This window comes from Chelonia mydas, chromosome 1 (assembly GCF_015237465.2).
Source record: "Chelonia mydas isolate rCheMyd1 chromosome 1, rCheMyd1.pri.v2, whole genome shotgun sequence".
In the NCBI taxonomy this organism is placed as follows: Eukaryota; Metazoa; Chordata; order Testudines; family Cheloniidae; genus Chelonia; species Chelonia mydas.
The window spans coordinates 320067735-320089321 of record NC_057849.1 but is presented as its reverse complement, the minus strand read 5'-3'; the positions used below and the strand labels follow the sequence as shown (position 1 = coordinate 320089321).

General features: G+C 36.9%; 2 protein-coding genes across 4 annotated transcripts in view; one reads left to right on the top strand and one right to left on the bottom strand.

Annotated features, from left to right (window-relative positions):
• Positions 1–21587, bottom strand: part of COG5 (component of oligomeric golgi complex 5) — a 309622-nt gene that overhangs the window by 226404 nt on the left and 61631 nt on the right. The gene's annotated exons all lie outside the window — the stretch shown is intronic.
• GPR22 (G protein-coupled receptor 22) lies at positions 14483–20624 on the top strand. 2 transcript variants are annotated; one of them, XM_037889134.2, is made up of 3 exons: positions 14483–14904; positions 15946–16110; positions 19020–20624. In XM_037889134.2, exon 3 carries the CDS (start codon positions 19044–19046, stop codon positions 20343–20345), a length of 1302 nt encoding a protein of 433 aa, XP_037745062.1. In that variant the 5' UTR covers positions 14483–14904; positions 15946–16110; positions 19020–19043; the 3' UTR covers positions 20346–20624. The 2 variants fall into 2 exon arrangements, with proteins under 2 accessions (XP_037745062.1, XP_037745061.1); XM_037889133.2 differs by having other exon boundaries at positions 15946–17015.

The window sequence follows — 21587 nt, the reverse complement described above, 5'->3', positions numbered from 1 at the left end:
CTGTACCTAATTTCTATATCCAGTTTATGCAATTCAGAATGTTGGATTTTGACATATGAAGCCCTGTAAGGCTTAGTTCCGGGGTATTTTAGAAAGTACCTCTCCTCTTACTTTATCCTGCCAGTTGATGTCAACTGGGCTGTCGGAGCCAATGACCTCAATATATGTACATCTGGAAGAAGGGCATGCTCCAGAAAATTCAGTTCCCTCTTTGAGCCAAGAAAGCCAGTATTTGATACATTTCTAGGCTATTTACTCAGAGATGGGCAGATTTTTATTATCTTTTGACACATTAGAAAACGTTTCAGAGCTTTACTATTATTTTTTAAATTTGGATAATTAAATTCACACATTTTTAAATTATGCACATGTGATACAGCATGGCCAGAAGGCAGCAGGAGAGTGATATAGGAGAGATATGTAAGTCCCAGGATGAGGAGGAGCCTTATTCCCTGTAGAGGGAAGAAAGGTTTCTATAGATTAATTAAAAGCACCTGAAGCCAATTAGAGCACCTGAAGCTAGTCACCTGATAAAAACCACCTGTTTCAATCAGCCAGGGGAAGGAGTTGGAGCAGGAGTGCAGTTTGGAGGAGTTGAAGTAGAGGAGAGTTTGGAGAAGTGCCGTGGCTGGCTAGAAGACCAAGATGCTAGCTAAAGAGACACCCGGCTTGTGCAGAGAGAGAGAGGGCAGGAAGCCTCACAAGCTGAGGAACAGGAGAGGGAAGTAGCCCCGGAGAAGGAAGCAATAGTTCAAGTGGTTTATCATTATCCCTAGGGCCTCTGGGCTGGGACCCGGAGTAGAGGGTGGGCCCGGGTCCTTCCCTCTCCACTATCCTTCTCTGGATTACTAGTGGGACAGTAGATACCCTAGTTCAGGGGCAGGAAACTGTGCCCTGAACCCTCCCCAGAAGAGGAAGCGCGGGACCCATCATAATCGTACAAGCAATTTGCCACACACAGTACTGCTGAGGGCCTAGAGTAATATAAACAGGCACCATATATGAGCTGGAAATACACACACACACGTCACGTTGCCTGTACACCACTGAGTTTGTCAGAAGGAAAAATGAAGTGGAAAGGTGTGACCTTACTTTTCCGCTCAGGCTGAATTATTTATTTATTAACACTAAAGCACTGTTAGTGCTCAGATATTATGGTGGAGGCCAAATAAGTAGACAGATTACTTAATTCAGAGAGTAAATACATACCATGTTTTAATGTTCCAGATAGGCAAGGACAAAATTTCTGAATCTAGAGTATACTATTCCCAATGTGAAAGAAAGAAAGGAAGAATAGTAATGGGTGAGGTCCCAGAGAACTATACCTTTCTTTTAAAAAGGGGGAAAAAAGAGGGCTTGGGAAATTATAGTCCAGTGAGCCTAACGTCAATATCTGGAAAGATACTGGAACAAATTATTAAACAACCAATTTGTAAGCTCTGAGAGGATGGGAGGTGAGAGTGGTAGATGAGATATATCCTGATTTTAGTAAGGCTTTTTACAGTCGCACATAGTATTCTTGTAGCAAACTAGGGAAGTGTGGTTTAGATGAAGTTACTATAAAGTCGATAAGGTAGCTGTAGAACTGGTTGAAAGACCATATTCAAACAATTATCAATGGTTCGCTGTCAAACTGAGAGGGCGTATCTAGTGAGGGCCCACAGTGATCTGTGCTGGGTCTGATACTATTCAATATTTTCATTCATGACTTGGGTAAGGGAGTGGAGAGTATGCTTATAAAATCTGCATCTGACACTAAGCTGGGAGGGGTTGTAAGGACTTTGGAGGACAGGATTAAAGTTCAAAACGACCTTGACAAATTGGAGAATTTGTCTGAAATCAAAAAGATGTAATTCAATAATGACAAGCACCAACTACTAAACTTAGGAAGAAAAAAAAGGTACAAACAGAGACTAACTGGGCAGGCAGTAGTATTGCTGAAAAGAATCTGGGGGTTACGGTGGATCACAAACTGAGTATGAGTCAACAGTGTAATAGAGCTGCAAAAAAAGGCTAATATTCTGGGGTTTAATAACAGGAGTGTCATTTGTAAGACATTGTCCCATTCTACTTTGACTGGAGGCCTCACCACTGGAGAATTCTGGCCAGTTCTGGAAGCCACACTTTAGGAAAGATGTGGGCTAATTGGAGAGAGTCCAGAGGAGGACAATAAAAATGGAAAAAAAAATTTAAAAACCTCATCTCTGTGGAAAGGTTAAAAATCTGGGCATGTTTAGTCTTGAGAAAAGAAGACTGAGGGGGGACCTGATATTAGTCTTCAAATATGTTAAGAGCTGTTATAAAGAGAATGGTGATCAATTGTGCTCCATGTCCACTGAAGGTAGGACAAGTAATAATGGGCTTAATCTGCACCAAAGGAGATTTACATTAGAAATTAGGAAATAAAGATCCTTACAGCTAGAAAATAAGTATTGGAATAGCTTTACCAAGGGAGAGTGTGGAATCTCCATCATTAGAGGTTTTTAAGAACTGGTTAGACAAATACCTGTCAGGGATGGTCTAGGTATTCTTGGTCCTGCATTAGTGCTGGGGGCTGGACTAGATGACCTCTCAAAGTCCCTTCCAGACCTATATTTCTATGAGTAAATTATTCTATATTCCACACAAATGAAAAATGTGATTATTCTGGACCTGAAATATAACATTTATCTGACTTCTATGATAACACCAACCTTTATTCCTCCCACCAAATATACTGTAACAGCTGCTTTACTTTAAATTTTCAAGATCATTAAAACTGGACTCTAGATTTGTATTAACTATACTAAGTTAATAGTATCAGCCCAGCCTTACTGTTATCACATTTCTTAAGTGTATAAACTTTATTCTGAAAAATATTGCTAGTCCCTAGACCCATCGAGTTCTTATATACAGATACACTTAAAGACCATCAGGAAATACCCTGTTACAGTATCCTATAGTAGCCAAGATATATTTCTAATTATGGGAATACTTTGATTGTGGAAAAGAAGGGATTATGCTCAGGGAGTCTACAAGCATTTTAATACAGTTAGGCTGCTGTCATATTTTTCACACTGCCAACCAAACCAGTTTCCAACAATAAACGTTTTATACATTAGATGTGTACAGCAAACAAAAGGGTTAACATTTTTACAAGATAGCTTGAAGGCTATTTCACATACAATGTGTCTTTAGTGGAGACTATTTCCAGCCCGTCCACATCAAGTTTTAAAATAATAAAATAGTAATAATAATAATAATAATAAGGGCAAAAACTCCTTTCCTCCCATTCCTTCTGCATATAGATCAAATATATTAGTTTTAGTACAGGGGACTTTAATTCGTCTTACATACAGTTGCCTCTCAGTATGGCCATTTCAAAGAGGCTACCAGTGCTATGGCAGAATAAGTATGTAAGCTACAACCTCTCCTGAAAGCATACAATACGAAAACTGGAGGACAAAGTTGGCATGTTGTGAACATATGCATAGTTACCCTGAAGCCAGATGTATGTATGTGGTTTCTTAGCTTGGCTTTCTTTAAATGGGTTACTGGAAAACTGTACTGTAGTTATAAGTATGATTACCATAGAGAAGCCATATGGGGCAGGCATCCCAATTTTCCAAAGCACTTTTCCTCAAGACATCCTGACCCGCTTTTGAAAATGCACCCGCTTTGTCACATAAATAACTTTGCATGTGTGCTTTTCAAGCACTAACAAACATTTGCACACAAATGACAATCAACTGCATGCACAAGTGTTACTACTTGAAAACTGCAAACAAAAAGAATGCTGAAAGCAGTCCATTTAAAAATCACACCCACACACACCCACCCACCCCCTAGTTACGGTATATAAACTTAGAGTCTACCGGGGGGGGGGGGGGGGAAGGGGGGGGAGTTGTTGGATGCCTTGAAGGTTACTTTTCCTTTATGATTAAATCTTTCACTCATTCAAATGCTACCCTCTTTGAAGGCAATAGGAGTTTTGCCATGACTTTCTGTGAAAGTGGGATTTGGCCACAGACATCCCTCAACTCTGATCTCCCGGAGTAAAAAATATCTCTGGAAACTAGTTTTTGGAGATTGAACAATTGTAGGGAAGTAATTCTGTGCAATGAGAGATTCATACTCAGTGAAAGACTTCCCAGCTCCAAAAGGGAGAGTAGTCAATGTGTGTATTAAACATTAGTTACTGATCTCTAAATCCTAAGCAAGGTATGGCACCAGTGGGTGAAAGGAAGTAGGGAGGAAACAGTTGATTGTAGTACTTCATATGCTCTCATTGTCTACAAATCTGTAGGTGTGTATGGTGTTCTTCACACAGAAGTCAACACTGAAGGTAGCATATTTCCATTTAACTTAGAATATTTTTAAGAATTGATTATAACTACAAAAGTTTTTTTCTCCTGTTAATAATAGCCTCTTACAGTTTGTATGGCAACTTCCACCGTGTGTGTGTGTGTGTGTGTGTGTGTTATATATCTTCTTACTATATGTTCCATTCTATGCATCCAATGAAGTGGGCTGTAGTCCACGAAAGCTTATGCTCAAATAAATTGGTTAGTCTCTAAGGTGCCACAAGTACTCCTGTTCTTTTTGCAGATACAGACTAACATGGCTGCTACTCTGAAACCTTTAAGAAAAGTGTTTGAGATATTTTAAACATACAGATAGCCCAGTTTAAATATGCATAGCACTACATTAAAACTGTATGATGATACATAATGAAGCTTAGTATAGTCTAAACTTAGGTATGTTTTCGTATTACAGCACATACATCAGTCTAGGCTACAGATTGTTTTGATAGACTAAAGGCTGAAGTTGAGACACTCCAATAGCTTAGGTTTCAGAGTAGCAGCCATGTTAGTCTCTGTCCACAAAAAGAACAGGAGTACTTATGGTCAAATAAATTTGTTAGTCTCTAAGGTGCTACAAGTACTCCTTTTCTTTTTCCAATAGCTTAGTTCAATTTCCTTGCTTTTATGCATTTATCATTAGATTTTATTACTTATTCAATTCCTCATGTGTCTGTTTATGGCACATGTATAAACAGCTCAGGCATCATAGTCTGCTTGAGCAACAGCATAAAGTATCATCACTCCAAAGATACATCACTGGGGGAATGGGGGGAGTGAGAGAGAGACACACAATAACTTACTGAGAATACTGAACATTTTAAAATGAAATATTAAATCATGTGAGGAGATAGTACTCTATACACAGTATTGGTTATAAACATGCTACTGTTTCGATTCTGAGAATACAATGTAAGAATATCACCGCTAACAAATGGAGATGAATGAGCTCCTAGATTAGAATTTAAGTCTCGACCGGACTGACAGTTTTAATTACTTCTAGTTATCATTCACAGAAAAAAATCATTGCCATCAACAAATTTTATTTTGTTGCCTGAAGAAAGGTACAGTATGCATTTGTCATTGACAGATATATGTAGAAACATTCCTAGTTACCATGGCTGATCACTGAACTTTTATTTGAAATCAGCATATATCCTGGATAAACTTTTTACATACTCCAAAGCAAATTATATAAAGAAATGACAGAGAAAAAGAGGCCTATAGGACTTGGTTATCACTGCACCAGATTGTGATACCCTTACTTATGTTGAGTAGTACCTTACACCACAAGTCGGCTCACTGAAGTCAATGAGACTACTTGGTAACACACTCCTCATGCAAGTAAGTGCATCACAATCTGGGGTAATCTGGGGCAGATGTGGTCATTAAAGATCATAAGTCCCTTGTGTCTTCTGACCATGGCTAGAGGAATCTTTGCTGCTAGAGCTATTAGAAGGTATATAACAGGAGTAGTTAATACATGGACTGTGGGCCAAATCTGGACCACCAGATGCCTTTGAACAGACCCCAAAATATTTTTATTTACTTATTATCATTTTATTATTTTCTCTGGAGTCTGGACGTTGACTACACCAAGAAATTTGGCCCTTGACAAAAAATAATTGACTACCTTGGTACATATGATCATTTATGCTTATCCTAAGCAGAAAACTGGAGGAGGCAGCTTCCCATTCAGGACTGAGTCAGATACACCTAAGTAGTTCCCAACTTGAAACAAATACTTTAATTTTTTTTTTTTTAAATGTTGGCAATTCCTCTTGCAACCACTTGTTGAGTGGGGTCTCTAATAGTAATTATTAAAGCTGATTTTTGTTTATGTAGGGGACTAGGAAGAGTGCTATTTTTCTTATTGCAAAATAGCAGGTATGACAGACAATGTAATTCCTTAAATAATTTTCATGATCACTATACCCAAAACATGTTAAGGTACTTGAAATATTTCAGTACATTGCTAAACAAAGAATTTGCACTTGCTTTGTAGTCTGTGGAAGATTTACTTTAGAAAGTTCCAAGCATTGAGAAACTTACACAAATCTTGTTCAAACACACAACATGCTTAAATGAAATCAGTGTAAAACAAACATCCTAGACTTTCAAATGTCAGGAAGTTTTTGCTCAGTTGAGCTCATTCTACAGCCAACACACATGCAAATGATCTGCTTTATAAGCCTCTATCATTCAGCAAAAACGAGGAGGAATCCTTGTGGCACCTTAGAGACTAACAAACTAACTATTTGTTAGTCTCTCTAAGGTGCCACAAGGACTCTTCCTCGTTTTTGCTGATACGGACTAACACGGCTACCACTCTGAAATCAATCATTCAGCAGTACAACTAAACATGAAAGAAGAAAAGGAGTACTTGTGGCACCTTAGAGACTAACCAATTTATTTGAGCATAAGCTTTCGTGAGCTACAGCTCACTTCATTGGATGCATACTGTGGAAAGTGTAGAAGATCTTTTTAGATCTGTAGCTCACGAAACCTTATGCTCAAATAAATTGGTTAGTCTCTAAGGTGCCACAAGTACTTCTTTTCTTTTTGCGAATACAGACTAACACGGCTGTTACTCCTAAACATGAAAGGTTACAGAATACTGTCTTCCTCGTACAGTATTAGGAGGGAGCAATTCTCACACACACACACACACACACACCTGGATGCTGAGGTTGAGCAACAGCAGCTGTATTTTTATCTAGATTTATAACAGTTATATATATGCAACCATCCAGAGCTTCAAGCGCTTTCACAATAATTAGAATTCACAATAATTAAAGTAGAGTTGTCAAGTCAGTACTGTAGAGTCCTTGACGAGAGAATGGAAAGCTCTCAATAGCAGCCAAAATGCTCAGAGTTAAAAAATAACAATGGAAAAAAATAAAATATCACATTTCATGGTCATTTTATGTTTTTTAAAAGAAACACTTTGTGAGCACACATGCCACACATGTTGCAGCACCTGCCACTAGTCTCAGGCATTTCTGCAGCTCCTGCCCCAGTTTCCCATCCCCCTCAGAGCTCCTCAATACACAACCAAGGCCTGAGTCGTACAATAGCACCCCTTCTTGGGGACTAGCTTATTAACATACAATAACTTAAAGACAATCTTTCTCTATCCTGCCTCTTGCTGGGTGCACATATCCTGGGTCTGGCTGCTTTCCAGTTTCTAAACACAGTATCTCTTTCCAGTCTCCCACCAGGCACAGCTTCTCCCTTCTGAGGCCTGTCTTCAATTGTCCCCAGTTAAACATCAAATCTCACACTCTCCGGCTGCTTCACCCATCCCCCTTTAGAGTCACAGGATTACCCTGGCTCCCGATCCTTGGTCTGTAATCTCTAAACTTTCAAGCTGCTCCTTTCTGAAGGCAAACTAGACTTCACCTCTCATGAGCTCAGCCCCAGCTCCGCCAGCTGGTCACGGGCTGGCTCCAGCAGCACTCCCGCACTGCTCCTGACCCTGGCCATTTTTCCTCTCCTAGGAGGCTCTTAAGACCCTTCTGAAGCCCAGGTGCCTTTCTTTTAATCACTCAGGTGATCAGTCCAGGAGTACTGGCCCCACTCCCTCTTAAAGGGCCAGATACCCTGTGACAGTCAATTTAACATTTTCCATTAAATCTATAAAGATCATAAAAATACATCCCAATAATCACTTGCATTTATATAGCAAAAACCATCATTAATGTTTATAGGGATTTACCCATTTCTGAAAGGTAGTCTCTTCCAGGGTGGAATATGGAAGTCCTGCTATTCTAACAACCTTCAAAACAGTTTTAAAGATGTATACTTTCTCCAACTACAAGGGATAAGGGCAGAGATGGCAAGTTTAAAGAAAAGTAATAAATATTCAAGCTAAAGTTTATTTATATTACGATCTAGCTAGCTAGTTAGACCACACTTTTTGCCAAGTATCAAAAAGGAGCTTTTAATGTTTAAGTAGTAAAAAAACCCCTCCGTTTTGCACAATGGAAGTGATTAGAGACATGTAAGTACTTCCATAAAATGGAGACGTTTAAGAAGCTGTCTATTTGACAGACAAGGGACAGTACAAAAATAACTGGCTAATTCAGAGGTGATGGAAACTCACTATGAATGGGGGGCAGGGGCTACTATTTGGGGCTGGAGGTATGCAGCAAGGAGCCCAGGATGCAGAGGAAGCTAAGGCAGTGCCCCGGGCTCTGGGTAGGGTCTTCCCTTGACCTTGGAGATGTACAGTAGGCTGAGTAAGTGGAATGGCCAGGACAATTATAGCAGCAAAGCATCGCAACGCCGGGCACCCAGAACAGCCATGCATCCAGCTCCCTGCCCCAGTTGCTGCTTTTACACAATTAGCAGCAGCTCCTGCCCTGAGGTGAAACAACCTACTTCTGCCCCAAGTGCCCAAAATGACATGGCTCTGCTCAGCCACTGCCTCCCCAGCTCCGAGGGGGCATGCCTAGAGAGGGAAGACTGTCTTGTCTCACACCCTCCCCAGGTAGAGAGGATATATTGTTGGGGTGAAAATAGATCACCCCCCATAATATATACATTGTGGTTGCACTAGCCCCACCCCTCCCTGGTTCCACTACCCCAGATCAACTGGCCAGTCAAATACTGTCAAAATCAACATAAAAATGGTCAAATACTTGAAAGCACTAATTTATCAGAAAAGTAACAGTAACAAAAAAGATTAAGACTATATGGTTTCCAACAGGCTTAGCCTAAGACAGACATTTATGCTTAATTACAAAAGCCAAGTTACTTAATTGTATTATTTTAACTTAGAAAAATGTAAAATGATGTTCTAAAAAAATGGAAATAATGGCACCATGATCCAATCAAAGAGCTGGGCTGCCACCTACATCAGGGCATTCTTCTTGCACTACCTGACAATATTTTGCTGTGGTCAAATAGGCAGACAGTTGACCAGCTTATCAAGCCTAGGATTATGAATGCTTGACTTTACAACACTAATGCTCTTTGAATGTATTTTTTATGTAATTTTCTAATTTTTTTTAAAAAAGAAACCCAGACCCAGAAATTCTCTCTTGTGGAACCAACTTGGGTCATCAGCAGGGTTTGGACTGCTAGCTCCACAGCACAGACACACTACCACTTGAGATAATGGTGTAATTGGTAGCAGCAGTAGACTGTCATCCTCTCTATGCACCAACAACTAAGAGGGAAGGAGGCATACATTTTGCTGCTGGTTTTTACAGCTATTTATTTACAGCAGAGGAATGTTGAGACTCAAGACTCTTGGGTTCAATTCCAGGTATCGGAAAGGAGTGTGCTATAGCAATTACAGACCCTGATGCTCCTTTGCCCCCTGTATCTCTCTCCTCATACCTCTAATTCCTCTCCACCCCACCCTAGCTCCTGTTCCTGACCTCCCTTCTCCTCTGCACATTGTACCCCACATACCTGACTCCTGCCCCTTCTCCTATATACCATCCAACCCCTTCCCTCCCGCTGGCTTCTGTCCCACTCTCGCCCCCACATCCTCACCCCTTCACTCCTCCCCAGCCTCTGGCATCTGCAATACAACCCTCCTTCTCACTCTCTTCATATACAAGTCAGGTTATCTGCACTTCCTCCTCCATACTACCTGGGCTCCAGGGACAAGAGGGAGGGAGGACTGTAACAGAGCACAGGAAAACCAGTCTCTGTGTTCTCAATTCTAGTGTCAGCATCACAGCAGTCTCCGGCAGCCAGGAGGAGCAACTGTAGGAAAAAAGTCTCTGCACCCCAGGATGGAGCATGATCAGTGCAAATGGCATCTTCAGAGAATTTAGCTATCAACATTGAAAATCATTTACTGACCACATGTAACACTTTTTTTTCCTCATAGGTTTGCCCAATTTAGATTAATTTTCATGCAAAGAACCAAAATAGCACCCCTGACACCAGCACAGCCACTCTCTCCTCCCCACACAGTGCCAAATGTCAAGCCCTTTTTCCCCAGCAGGGAGGTATTAGAACTTCGCGAAACAGTTTAAAGATTTTTTTTTAACAAGACAAATCAATTTATTTTTCTCTAATCTCATTCCTACAAATGGCTGAGCCATTTTAGCTGAAAAAATTTCCAAAAAAACTATGCCTAAGGTAGACATCCAGCATAGGAAATTTTGCCCGAAAAACCTATCGTTTGGCAAAGCTATAAGCAACTGAAAACAGGTTCTTATAACGGAAAACGTTAGGCAACCTTATCTATATCCAGCTCTGCCAACTCCATCTATAACAATGACTAGTAGAGAAAGTAAAGGTGCTTTTTTTTTTGCCCCCTCCTTTTTCTGCTCTACAGTTTTCAGGGGTGGTGTCATTCACTCACACAATTTCAACTACCATTTCTAAATTAATAGCTTGTAAATCTCTCCATCCACACATGTGCGCCTGACTTCTCTTCATACAATACCACTTCTCCTCCCAGATCTCTACAGAAAATTTTAATTAGGGTTGTCAAGCGATTAAAAAAATGAATCGCAATTAATCGCACTGTAAAACAATAGAATACCCTTTAAACATTTTTTGATGTTTTCTACATTTTAAAATATATTGATTTTAATTACAACACAGAATACCAAGTGTACAGTTCTCACTTTATATTTATTTCTGATTACAAATAGTTGCACTGTAAAAAACAAAAGAAATAGCATTTTTCAAGTACTGTAGTGCAATCTCTTTATCATGAAAGTTGAACTTACAAATGTAGAATTATGTACAAAAAATAACTGCATTCAAAAATAAAACAATGTAAAACTTTAGAGCCTACAAGTCCACTCAGTCCTATTTCTTGTTCAGCCAACCACGCAGACAAACAAGTTTGTTTACACTTGCACGAGATAATGCTGCCTGCGTCTTGTTCAAAATGTCACCTGAGAGTGAGAACAGATGTTTTCATGTCACGGTTGTAGCCCACGTCACAAGATATTTACATGCCAGATGCGCTAAAGATTCATATGTCCCTTCATGCTTCAACCACCATTCCAGAAGACATGTATCCATGCTGATAACAGGTTCTGCTTGATAACAATCCAAAGCACTGCGAACCGATGCATGTTCATTTTCATCCTCTGAGTCAGGTGCCACCAGCAGAAGGTTGATTTTCTTTTTTGGTGGTTTTGGTACGGTAGTTTCCGCATCGGAATGTTACTCTTTTAAGGCTTCTGAAAGCATGCTCAACACCTCGTCCCTCTCAAATTTTGGAACTCTTCAGATTCTTAAACCTTGAGTCTAGTATTGTAGCTATTTTTAGAAATCTAGTATTGGTACCTTCATTGCATTTTGTCAAATCTGCAGTGAAAGTGTTCTTAAAATGAACATGTGATGAGTCATCACTAGAGAATACTATAACACGAATATATGGCAGAATGCGGGTAAAACAGAGCCAGACACATATAATTCTCCCCCAAGGAGTTCAGTCACAAATATAATTAACGCATTATTTTTTTAATGAGCGTCATCAGCATGGAAGCATGTCCTCTGGAATGATGAAGCACGAAAGGGCTTACGAATGTTTAGCATATCTGGCATGTAAATACCTTGCAATGCCTCCTACAAAAGTCCCATGTTAACGCCTGTTCTCACTTTCAGGCAACATTATAAATAAGAATTAGGCAGCATTATCTCCCATAAATGTAAACAAACTTGTCTCTCCTAGTGACTGGCTGAACAAGAAGTAGGACTGAGTGGACTTGTAGATTCTAAAGTTTTGCATTGTTTTGTTTTTGAGTGCAGTTATGTAACAAAAGATAGACATTTGTAAGTTGCACTTTCACGATAAAGAGACTGCACTACAGTACCAGTATGAGGTGAACTGAAAAATACTATTTATTTTGTTTATCATTTTTACAGTGCAAATATTTGTAATAAAAATAATCTAAAGTGAGTAGTGTACACTTTGTATTGTGTGTTGTATTTGAAATCAATATATTTGAAAATATAGAAAAACATCCAAAAATACTTAATAAATTTCAATTGGTATTTAGTGTTCAACAGTGAAGTGGGCTGTAGCCCACGAAAGCTTATGCTCTAATAAATTTGTTAGTCTAAGGTGCCACAAGTACTCCTGTTCTTCTTACTCCGATTAATTTTTTAAATCATGAATAATTTGAGTTAATTGTGTGAGTTAACTGCGATTAATCGACAGCCCTTATTTAAGCTTAATGTGATCAAAGCTGAACTCCTTATCTTCCCTCTCAACCTCTCTCTACTACTCCAAAGCTTTGTCACCACCACCACCATCCTCCGTCACTCAGGCCGTAACCTGGAGGTCATGTTGGACTCCTCCTCCTCCCTTGCCTCATGCATCCAGGCTACATCAAAATCCTGATGTTTCTGTCTCCATAACATCTAAAATCCATCTTGTTTTCCCCCCCTCTATTGCTATAGCTAAAACTCCTCCATCCCCTCAACATCTTACATCTTTATCCAGCCTCTCCTGGAAGAGAGCTGAAATTGGAGTATTTACGGGAATTCATCTATTCAACTGAACAACAGGTTCCCAACACACCCTGAACTCTACTGTAAGTGGAGCAAGTACATCTCTTGCACATATTTTGTATGTAATTCACCTGCTCCAAGAATCTGTTCTGTCATATACAACTGTTCAAGAACAATGCTGCCGGAACTTGTGATCAGACTCTCATGGTCAACAAGGCCCAGAGAAGTCAGAAGGAGCTGGGGCAAAGTCACAGAAGATGCCGTGCAGAATCTCTGGATCCCACTGTGATCTTTGTCCACCTCAGTATTTTCTGAATGATCTTGCCCAGAGGAAAAGGTGGAAAAGTTCAAGTTACCTAAAGTGCCATAGATGTGACCACTTGAAAATTAGAAAATTGCATCAGCCTACAATGTATCAAAATAAATCAACACCACTGATGCTAATCTGAAACAAAATTAAATGCAAACATCTGAATTACACAAATGTATTTTTATATATGTACACAACAGTCGTACGGTAATTTTACAAAAATAAATACAATTAAAATTGCTAAATGGATAAATCTGATATGCAATAGTTATATTTTAACATTTGATATTTTTCGACTTTTTCAAGAATTACATCTATAGACATTCAGAATCATTCAAAAACATTTTGATGTGGAACATTAATAGCAATACATCATTTTAGAGTAAAAAATTCCTAAATTATCTCTATTATCACAAGACAATATCCACTGAATATTATTTTGGGCTGCATATATTTAATTCACATCCTAAATTAATTTTAGGATTAGTCTTAATTTATGAAGACAAGGAACTAGGTTATTCTCCTCCTCATTGTATGGATGTTAGCAACATTGTCTATACTAACAGAATAGAACAGAAAAATAAACTATAAATCTAAATATTTAAAAAGTGAAGACTACATAAAACAAAATCCCAGAAGGTCAAGGGCTCAGGAACAGAGGTAGAAAGAGTATGGAATGCAAGAAACAAAATATACACTGACAAAACATATGGTGCATTTAGAAAAAATTAGTCAAACATTTTTAAACAGGTTAGTACTTCCCTAAATTTAATTTATGTTGTCAAACTGCATAACTGTGCATGCACTGAGCATGGTAATGGGATCTGGAAAAATCACTCTTTAGATTATGAACTAAATTGGATTTTTACCCCCTCTTAATAAACAATATGAATATTCTATGAGCATTCTAATTCAGATAATCATGATATGTATGTGGTGTCTACTTATCCTGAATATAATTTAATCGGACATAAAGACCTAAATGCTGACCTGCATATAAACATACTGGTTGAGTATGGTTCACAGAAAAGATGCAGCCGTTTTGTATCAGAGGTACTCTTAGAACAAAGAACCTCAGAGACAGGATATATAACGAGACATACTCAAACATAAATTGCTAGAGGCTTTTAAAGTAGTATACATTTCATCCAATTTTCCACCAGTGTTTTGTCATGTGGTATGCATCGTACAATCAACAAAAGTAGAGAGAAATGGTAAAAATAAAACATATATGCCTAATATATTCCAAAATTATGCACAATTCATTTATAAATTTAGCCTTTTTACAAAAGAATCCTTATATAAAACAGAAAAAAAATCACTCCCATATATATGAAGCACAGTTTAAGCCAAACATCACTGACCAATCAAAATTAGTGAATGCACTGCATCTCTCTGCAGTGAAGAGAAGCGACAAGGTAGGCTGTCATTCTGCAAAAGCTGTCCATAGTAAGCTTTCCTCTCTGAGAAGTATTGCTGTTCCTTTTTAGAAAGGCTGAATCTAAATGCTGTCTCTGGAGACCAGAAGCCTTCAGTATGTTAAATTACTTTCATTATGTATTTTCAGATGCTTATTGATTCTACAATAGGATGAGTGGGAGACTGCAGCAGCCTCTAAAGCAGCACTACATGTATACATTAGCAGTATGCTGAAACAATGGCACAGCACAGGCACAAATTTTCATTAAGGTCATTTTTTGAAGAAATGCTTATGACCCTCTTTCCCCTGTACTCTGCTAACAAGTGAACAACATGAATCCCTCAAAACTGGAACTGCTTCATCTGCATCGAGAACTGATCAAATCCTTAGTAGAGGTAAGATATGTTCCTTATTATGATATTTAGCAAAAGCAGTGTTTAACAAACATATTTGAAGGGGAAAAGATGCCAGGTTCAACTTAAATTGAGAGCTTTTATCTTGTATTTCTTGCCTGACGATACTAATTTTTTTCATTAAAAAAGTACAATTGTTGAAAAATGTTATTTTCTAAAGATACATTGTGGTATATTAAGAACTGTTTTATTCATACAACGTAAAAACAGTGCAGCTTAAGCTATAACAGTACTGCTAAAAATCCTTAATGCAGTCTGAAGATTTTTCTCAACAGCATTTCCAAATATTGAGTCACATATGTTATGAATGTACTCAAGTACTCCTTGAAGGATCATAGATACTCTGCATTTTCTGGTAGAGTTATTGCTTTTCGAAGGTTGATTTACATGACTAATCTCTGACTTATTCATGGGGAAAAAATGTTAGTTTTTGCAACTACCTTTTGTGTGACCCTAAAAACATTTAAATAATCTACATACTTCACCCAATGGAAATATACTTGTAAAAATTTATTTGCATAATATTTTATATTCATAGCAAGAAATTCAAGGACATGTGCAAATTAAACAAATGTATTCCCCATGAAGCAATTGAGGCTCAGTTAAATTAGTCATATGAACAGAAGAGGACACATAGTATGTGTAATCTAGTTGCTCACAAGACCTGTAAAAATCATATTTTCTAGCTACAATTGTAGATACTATCTTTTTGCCCAGTAATTTTTATTTCAATTCTTGGCTTTTAACTCCACATTTAATATTTGCAAAATATGTAACCCGTCCAATATATTTAATTTGAATAAGATGAAAGAGAGGGAAAGATTTTATTAGTAAATAGTGAAAATATTCTCACTGATTTTATATATCTTCTATAGGAGTCAACTTTAGAGATCCATTTTGATTTACACATATTGCATAATTTTAATCAAATGATACCATATAAATATATTCCTGAATAACTTAACTGAAAAATTATTATTAGAAGCCCTATTTTTAACCTTTTTTTCTTCTTTTTCTCACAAGGGCATGCAGCATCTAATTCAGTTTTACTACTGACAATATGAAGAATGCAATTGACTGGACATCTTTCTAGCTGTCTGATCTACGAGCTGCAAGATGTACTTATAATATATAGTCTTAAGAAATGAAGGAATTAGAATAAAAACATGGAACAGGTTCTATTTCTACGTAAGTGTTTAACACTTCAACAATATACATAGAAGATTAGCACATCTGCTCATATTTTCATGAAAAGAAGATTAATATAATGGTTTATTCCTAAAACAAAATGGTGAGCATATCTTAAAAAGGGATTTATAATTTAAAACCAGATTTATGGAAACTACTGATTCATGAAGAAACAATGAAACATGAATTCCCAAAAGGAGACTGTGCATACTTCATCAGCAAGCTAAACAAGGCTTTAATCAAGCTTTTTCTACACTACATATTAAGTCACTTATTTGTCATAATGACTAATGGATATTTTTTCTCTGAATTTTATGACCTGTTATGTATTCTCCTTTAATGAAAATAAACCAAATTAAGCAGTCCATGGTTTTCATCAAAGCACATGAACTGGATTTTACAATGTAAAACAACTTATGTGACAAAGCCATCACTCTAAAGTAATGAGAAGTATTATAAAACCAAATGTGCAATTGTAACTAAAGGATGCCTAAATATATTTTTGAAGCCAGAAATTGGATGTGTCTGTTTTTATTTTCATTTATCCTGGAAAATAAAAATATACTGCCATGAGATACAAAGGGGGAAATAATTTAATGTCACTTAAAAGAAGTTTTGTTTTTACTGGTGGCTTTAAAAAGCAGAACAACCAACCAATATGCACTGGTCTGTAGAAATATTTCAGGAAATTAAGTCCTTTTGTTCAATCACAAAATCTTGCTGCTGAAGTGTTGGAACCAAAAAAAAAGAAAGAAAGGAAACATTCTGCAAGGGATGAAATAGAGCACAGCTACAACTCAGCTGCCAGGTGAAATGCATGTCAAAATTCTGTCAGTGACACCATGTATCAATTTATGACAAGCTGCTACAGTGAGCTGAAAGGCCCTTGAGGCAACAGAAAACAGGTAGGTCAGAAGCTGCATGCACCCAACCTCTGTTTGACATTTATAGGGGAACAGAGCACTGTTCTTGAGATGTATTTTCTTAATTATCTTCCTATCTTGACATTTCTGCTTTTATTTAACTGCAAATCTATCTGATGTGACAAAGACCTGATGCTTAATCTGTTTGTTAGTAAAATCTGGCACATTTAAAATTTTCCATTTTCACAAGATTTCAGATAGCTTATTCTTACAGTTAAGACCATCACTTGTTTTAGTAGAAATGACTCTAATCTTCTGGCTTTTACCAGTTCAAGTGAATTCAATTTATCAAGTAACACATTTGGAATTGTTTCCATAATATGTCCATAGCTAAATAAGACCACATACACAGAGGAAATAATACTTTCTTGAAGCTATATATAAACTGTCTTCAGGCTGCATAAAGTGAAAGTTGAACAAAGCTTTTGAAATATTTCTTGTTTCATTGCACACCTGAGGCTCATTCAAATTTTTTGTTTTTAAAAAGGCATGTAAAGTAACTCTTGACGCATACAAAGAACCTTCATTATAAAAAGTTTGCAATTAACAGTACTGAACTATTGTGGCTTCTCAGAATTGTAGATAAATGTATTTGCATATTACATCTAGAGTGTGCATAATTCATACTTGCATTAAAAAAGCCACTCATTTTTATTCTCTTTAGTGCCTTCCACTTACTGTATTTAGAGAAGAACAATGCTCTCCATTTAAATTAATCCTTATACCGAATATATTTTCATTTTCATTTTAAAAGTGCTCAAAATTTCAAGTACCACCACACCAAGAGAAAAAAAAAATCTTTCCTTCCTTAGTTTATTTTATTTATTAATTTTATATGCTGGTTAAGAACAAATGGTACAGTGGCAAGCCTCTTAAGCAGACACTAAATTTCAATTTATTAGCATTTGTAAGCCACAGAAGGTGTGGCCATAAGATAAAAAAAATCACACAGCAGTGATTAATGCTACATCACTGAGCCTTCTTGCCTCAAAGCAGAGATAAACTTTCATTTCATGATGTAAAAAACAAACATAATACAAACAATCCTGTTGTCTCTGTCTCCTTAATTCCATCATCTAATTAGATTATAAATATAAATATGCTACTAAATACTCCTGATACACACAAGTCCATAAATCAAAGGGAGAGTATTTCACCAGTGTGGCTAATAGTTAAAGTATTTATATTTCCTGAAGTAAATATTTAAATCAGCATATGGAAATGCAATGCTTTGAAAATCTACTTCATTACACTTAAACATTCATCTATAATTTTACAGTTGAAGTTATATATACAGTGACTTATAATGAAAATATACATGCACATATAAATATACATACGCGCACGCGCACACACACACACAGATAATATATGTACACACAAAATTCTGAAAGAAAATTTAATGTATAAACATTTTAAAGTTTTATAAAATTTCAATGAACTCTGGAATTGCAAATCTTCTGTCAATCACATTTTTACAAAAAAAGTTTTCAAAAGAAGGAGGTAAACAAACCTATAGAAGAGAAGATCTATTAAGTGATATTTCAGTGGTTTACAAGCAACTCCCCTCCATTCTTCTGACCTTGTTTTTCCTAAAAAGGTTTTTTAACGTTACTTTATATACGCTAAGTTTTAAATACATGTGGACATTTTTTTAAAATGGCCCTAGACATGATAAAACACAATGTACCAATATAGTTTGTTCTACCACATGTATCCTTTGTAAGAGCCATATCATAAACAAGGCCTTGTCTCTGTAAACAAAGGCTTTTAACAAGTTTTTTGGGGGGTTTTTTACAATCAAATTTTATTTTAAAAGCTGGTGTTTTGCTAGATCCTCAGATTCCTGAGCCCAAATCATGCACAAATCTAAATATATAATTGATTAGATTTTGATAAATACAGAAAAACAGGTATTTCATTCTATCTAAAGTGATTTTAGAAGTGTCAGAATTAAATACAAAACTATTTTCTCTCATCTTTTAGGACAAAAACAACTGCAACAAAAGAATGTGCTTCTCTCCCATTCCGGAAGTCAACATGCAGTCTGAATCTAACATTACAGTTCAAGATGCCATTGATGACATCAACACCAATATGTACCGAGCACTGTCATATCCATTAAGCTTTCAAGTTTCTCTCACTGGATTTCTGATGTTAGAAATTGTGTTGGGACTTGGCAGCAACCTCACCGTGTTGGTACTTTACTGCATGAAATCCAACTTAATCAATTCTGTCAGTAACATTATTACAATGAACCTTCACGTACTTGATGTAATAATTTGTGTGGGATGTATTCCTCTAACTATAGTTATCCTTCTGCTTTCACTGGAGAGTAACAGTGCTCTAATTTGCTGTTTCCATGAGGCTTGTGTTTCTTTTGCAAGTGTTTCAACTGCAATCAACGTTTTTGCTATCACTTTAGACCGATATGATATCTCTGTAAAACCTGCAAATCGAATTCTGACATTGGGAAGGGCTGTGATGTTAATGACATCAATATGGATTGTCTCTCTTTTCTCCTTCCTGATTCCCTTCATTGAAGTCAATTTTTTCAGTCTTCAAAGTGAAAGTACTTGGGAAAATAAGACTCTTTTGTGTGTCAGTGTAAATGAATACCACACTGAACTAGGAATGTACTATCATCTCCTAGTACAGATTCCAATTTTTTTCTTCACTGTTATAGTAATGCTAATTACATACACCAAAATACTCCAGGCTCTTAATATTCGAATAGGTACAAGATTTACAACAGGACAAAAGAAAAAAGCCAGAAAGAAAAAGACTATTTCTTTGACTACACAACACGAGACTACTGATGTGTCACAAAGCAGTGGCGGGAGAAATGTAGTCTTTGGCGTAAGGACTTCAGTTTCAGTAATAATTGCCCTACGGCGAGCTGTAAAACGACATCGTGAACGACGGGAAAGACAAAAGAGAGTCTTCAGAATGTCCCTGTTGATTATTTCAACGTTTCTTCTCTGCTGGACACCCATTTCTGTTTTAAACACTACAATTTTATGTCTGGGCCCAAGTGACCTTTTGGTAAAGCTGAGATTATGTTTTCTAGTTATGGCATACGGAACAACCATATTTCACCCTCTACTTTATGCATTCACTAGGCAAAAATTTCAGAAGGTCCTGAAAAGTAAAATGAAAAAACGAGTCGTTTCAATAGTGGAAGCAGATCCCATGCCGAATAATGCTGTAATACATAACTCATGGATGGAACCTAAAAGGAACAAACAGATTAATTTTGAAGACAATGAAGTAAGGCAGAAATGTTTAGTACCTCAGGTTGTCACTGACTAGATTTCAGTAAAGTATTCACCAAATCATCCAAGAGGAAATATATGAACAAACTGTAGAAAATACTGCCAAATAAGGGAAACTTTTTAAATATTGGCTAGACTGTACATTTTCAATATATAATATAGATTAGGCCTTGTATATTCAATTTCTTCATTACTTAATATACATGTTGCATGGCAGTTTGAGTAATATCGTGTATATTTGTCAAAAGATATTAATGTAAGTCATATTTTCTAAAAAATAAATAGCCTTAAAGCAGTGTACACTTTTAAAAACAAACATTTGTATGCCTGATTCTCTGTAAATATAAAAATATTTTTAAATAAGCCTTCCACTCCAGAAATACTTCATTTTCCAATAACATGTGATCTTAACAACTTGTACGATATAATATTTTAATTCTTATCTGTGGACTCTGTTCTTCAGAAATAATCTGCAGCTTTGTGACACTGAAATCTAGAGATTTTGACTCCATGTTCAGATGACCTATTCATCTAGCCTTTAATGGCTCTGTGTGTACAATTGAAGCACATCCCTCAATTAACAAGGACCAAAACTATTCAATTTTGGCAGTGGAAGCAATATTTTAAAGTTCAAGTTAGTTCAGAAATGGAAGAATAATTTTTAATGCAAAAAAAGTTCTTATGTATATAACATTTGTTTTTCTTTGTTTCCATATAATAATCCACACATTTTTTAATAATCCCACTCCCACCTCTCCTTCCACTGAAGGAAGGAAGATTAATTCAGGGCCCTGGAGAAAAGTGGAAGTAAAATGCAGAGAAATGGGGGAAATCCTGTGTTCCAAGATTGCCCAATAAATAAATCAAAAACAGTTTATACAGAATTTGTTAGTATGTTAGCTCTAAAGATTGATGTGATTTATTAGCTGGCCCTCCATAATGTGAGGATCTCCAGGGGAGTCGCTACATATACAGTTAAATGTCTCAATTAAGCAGGATAGCATACTTCTTTCTCTAACTTTTCTAGTATCCTGTCTCTAGCATCCACTGCTGTCCAGTCCTGATCACACAGTCACCTTGCCACACATCTATCAAAGACAGCTGCCCTACAGCTGTGGTAATATTCCTGGATCTACTTTTACTGTCATTATGCACTTGTTCAGTTCCATTTCTTCTCCCTCCCTTTTCTCCATCATCTTCAATCATCTCTTCAACTAACATCCACATTTAAGAACGAAGAAACTGATAGAAGATTTCATCATATCTGGCACCAAATGCA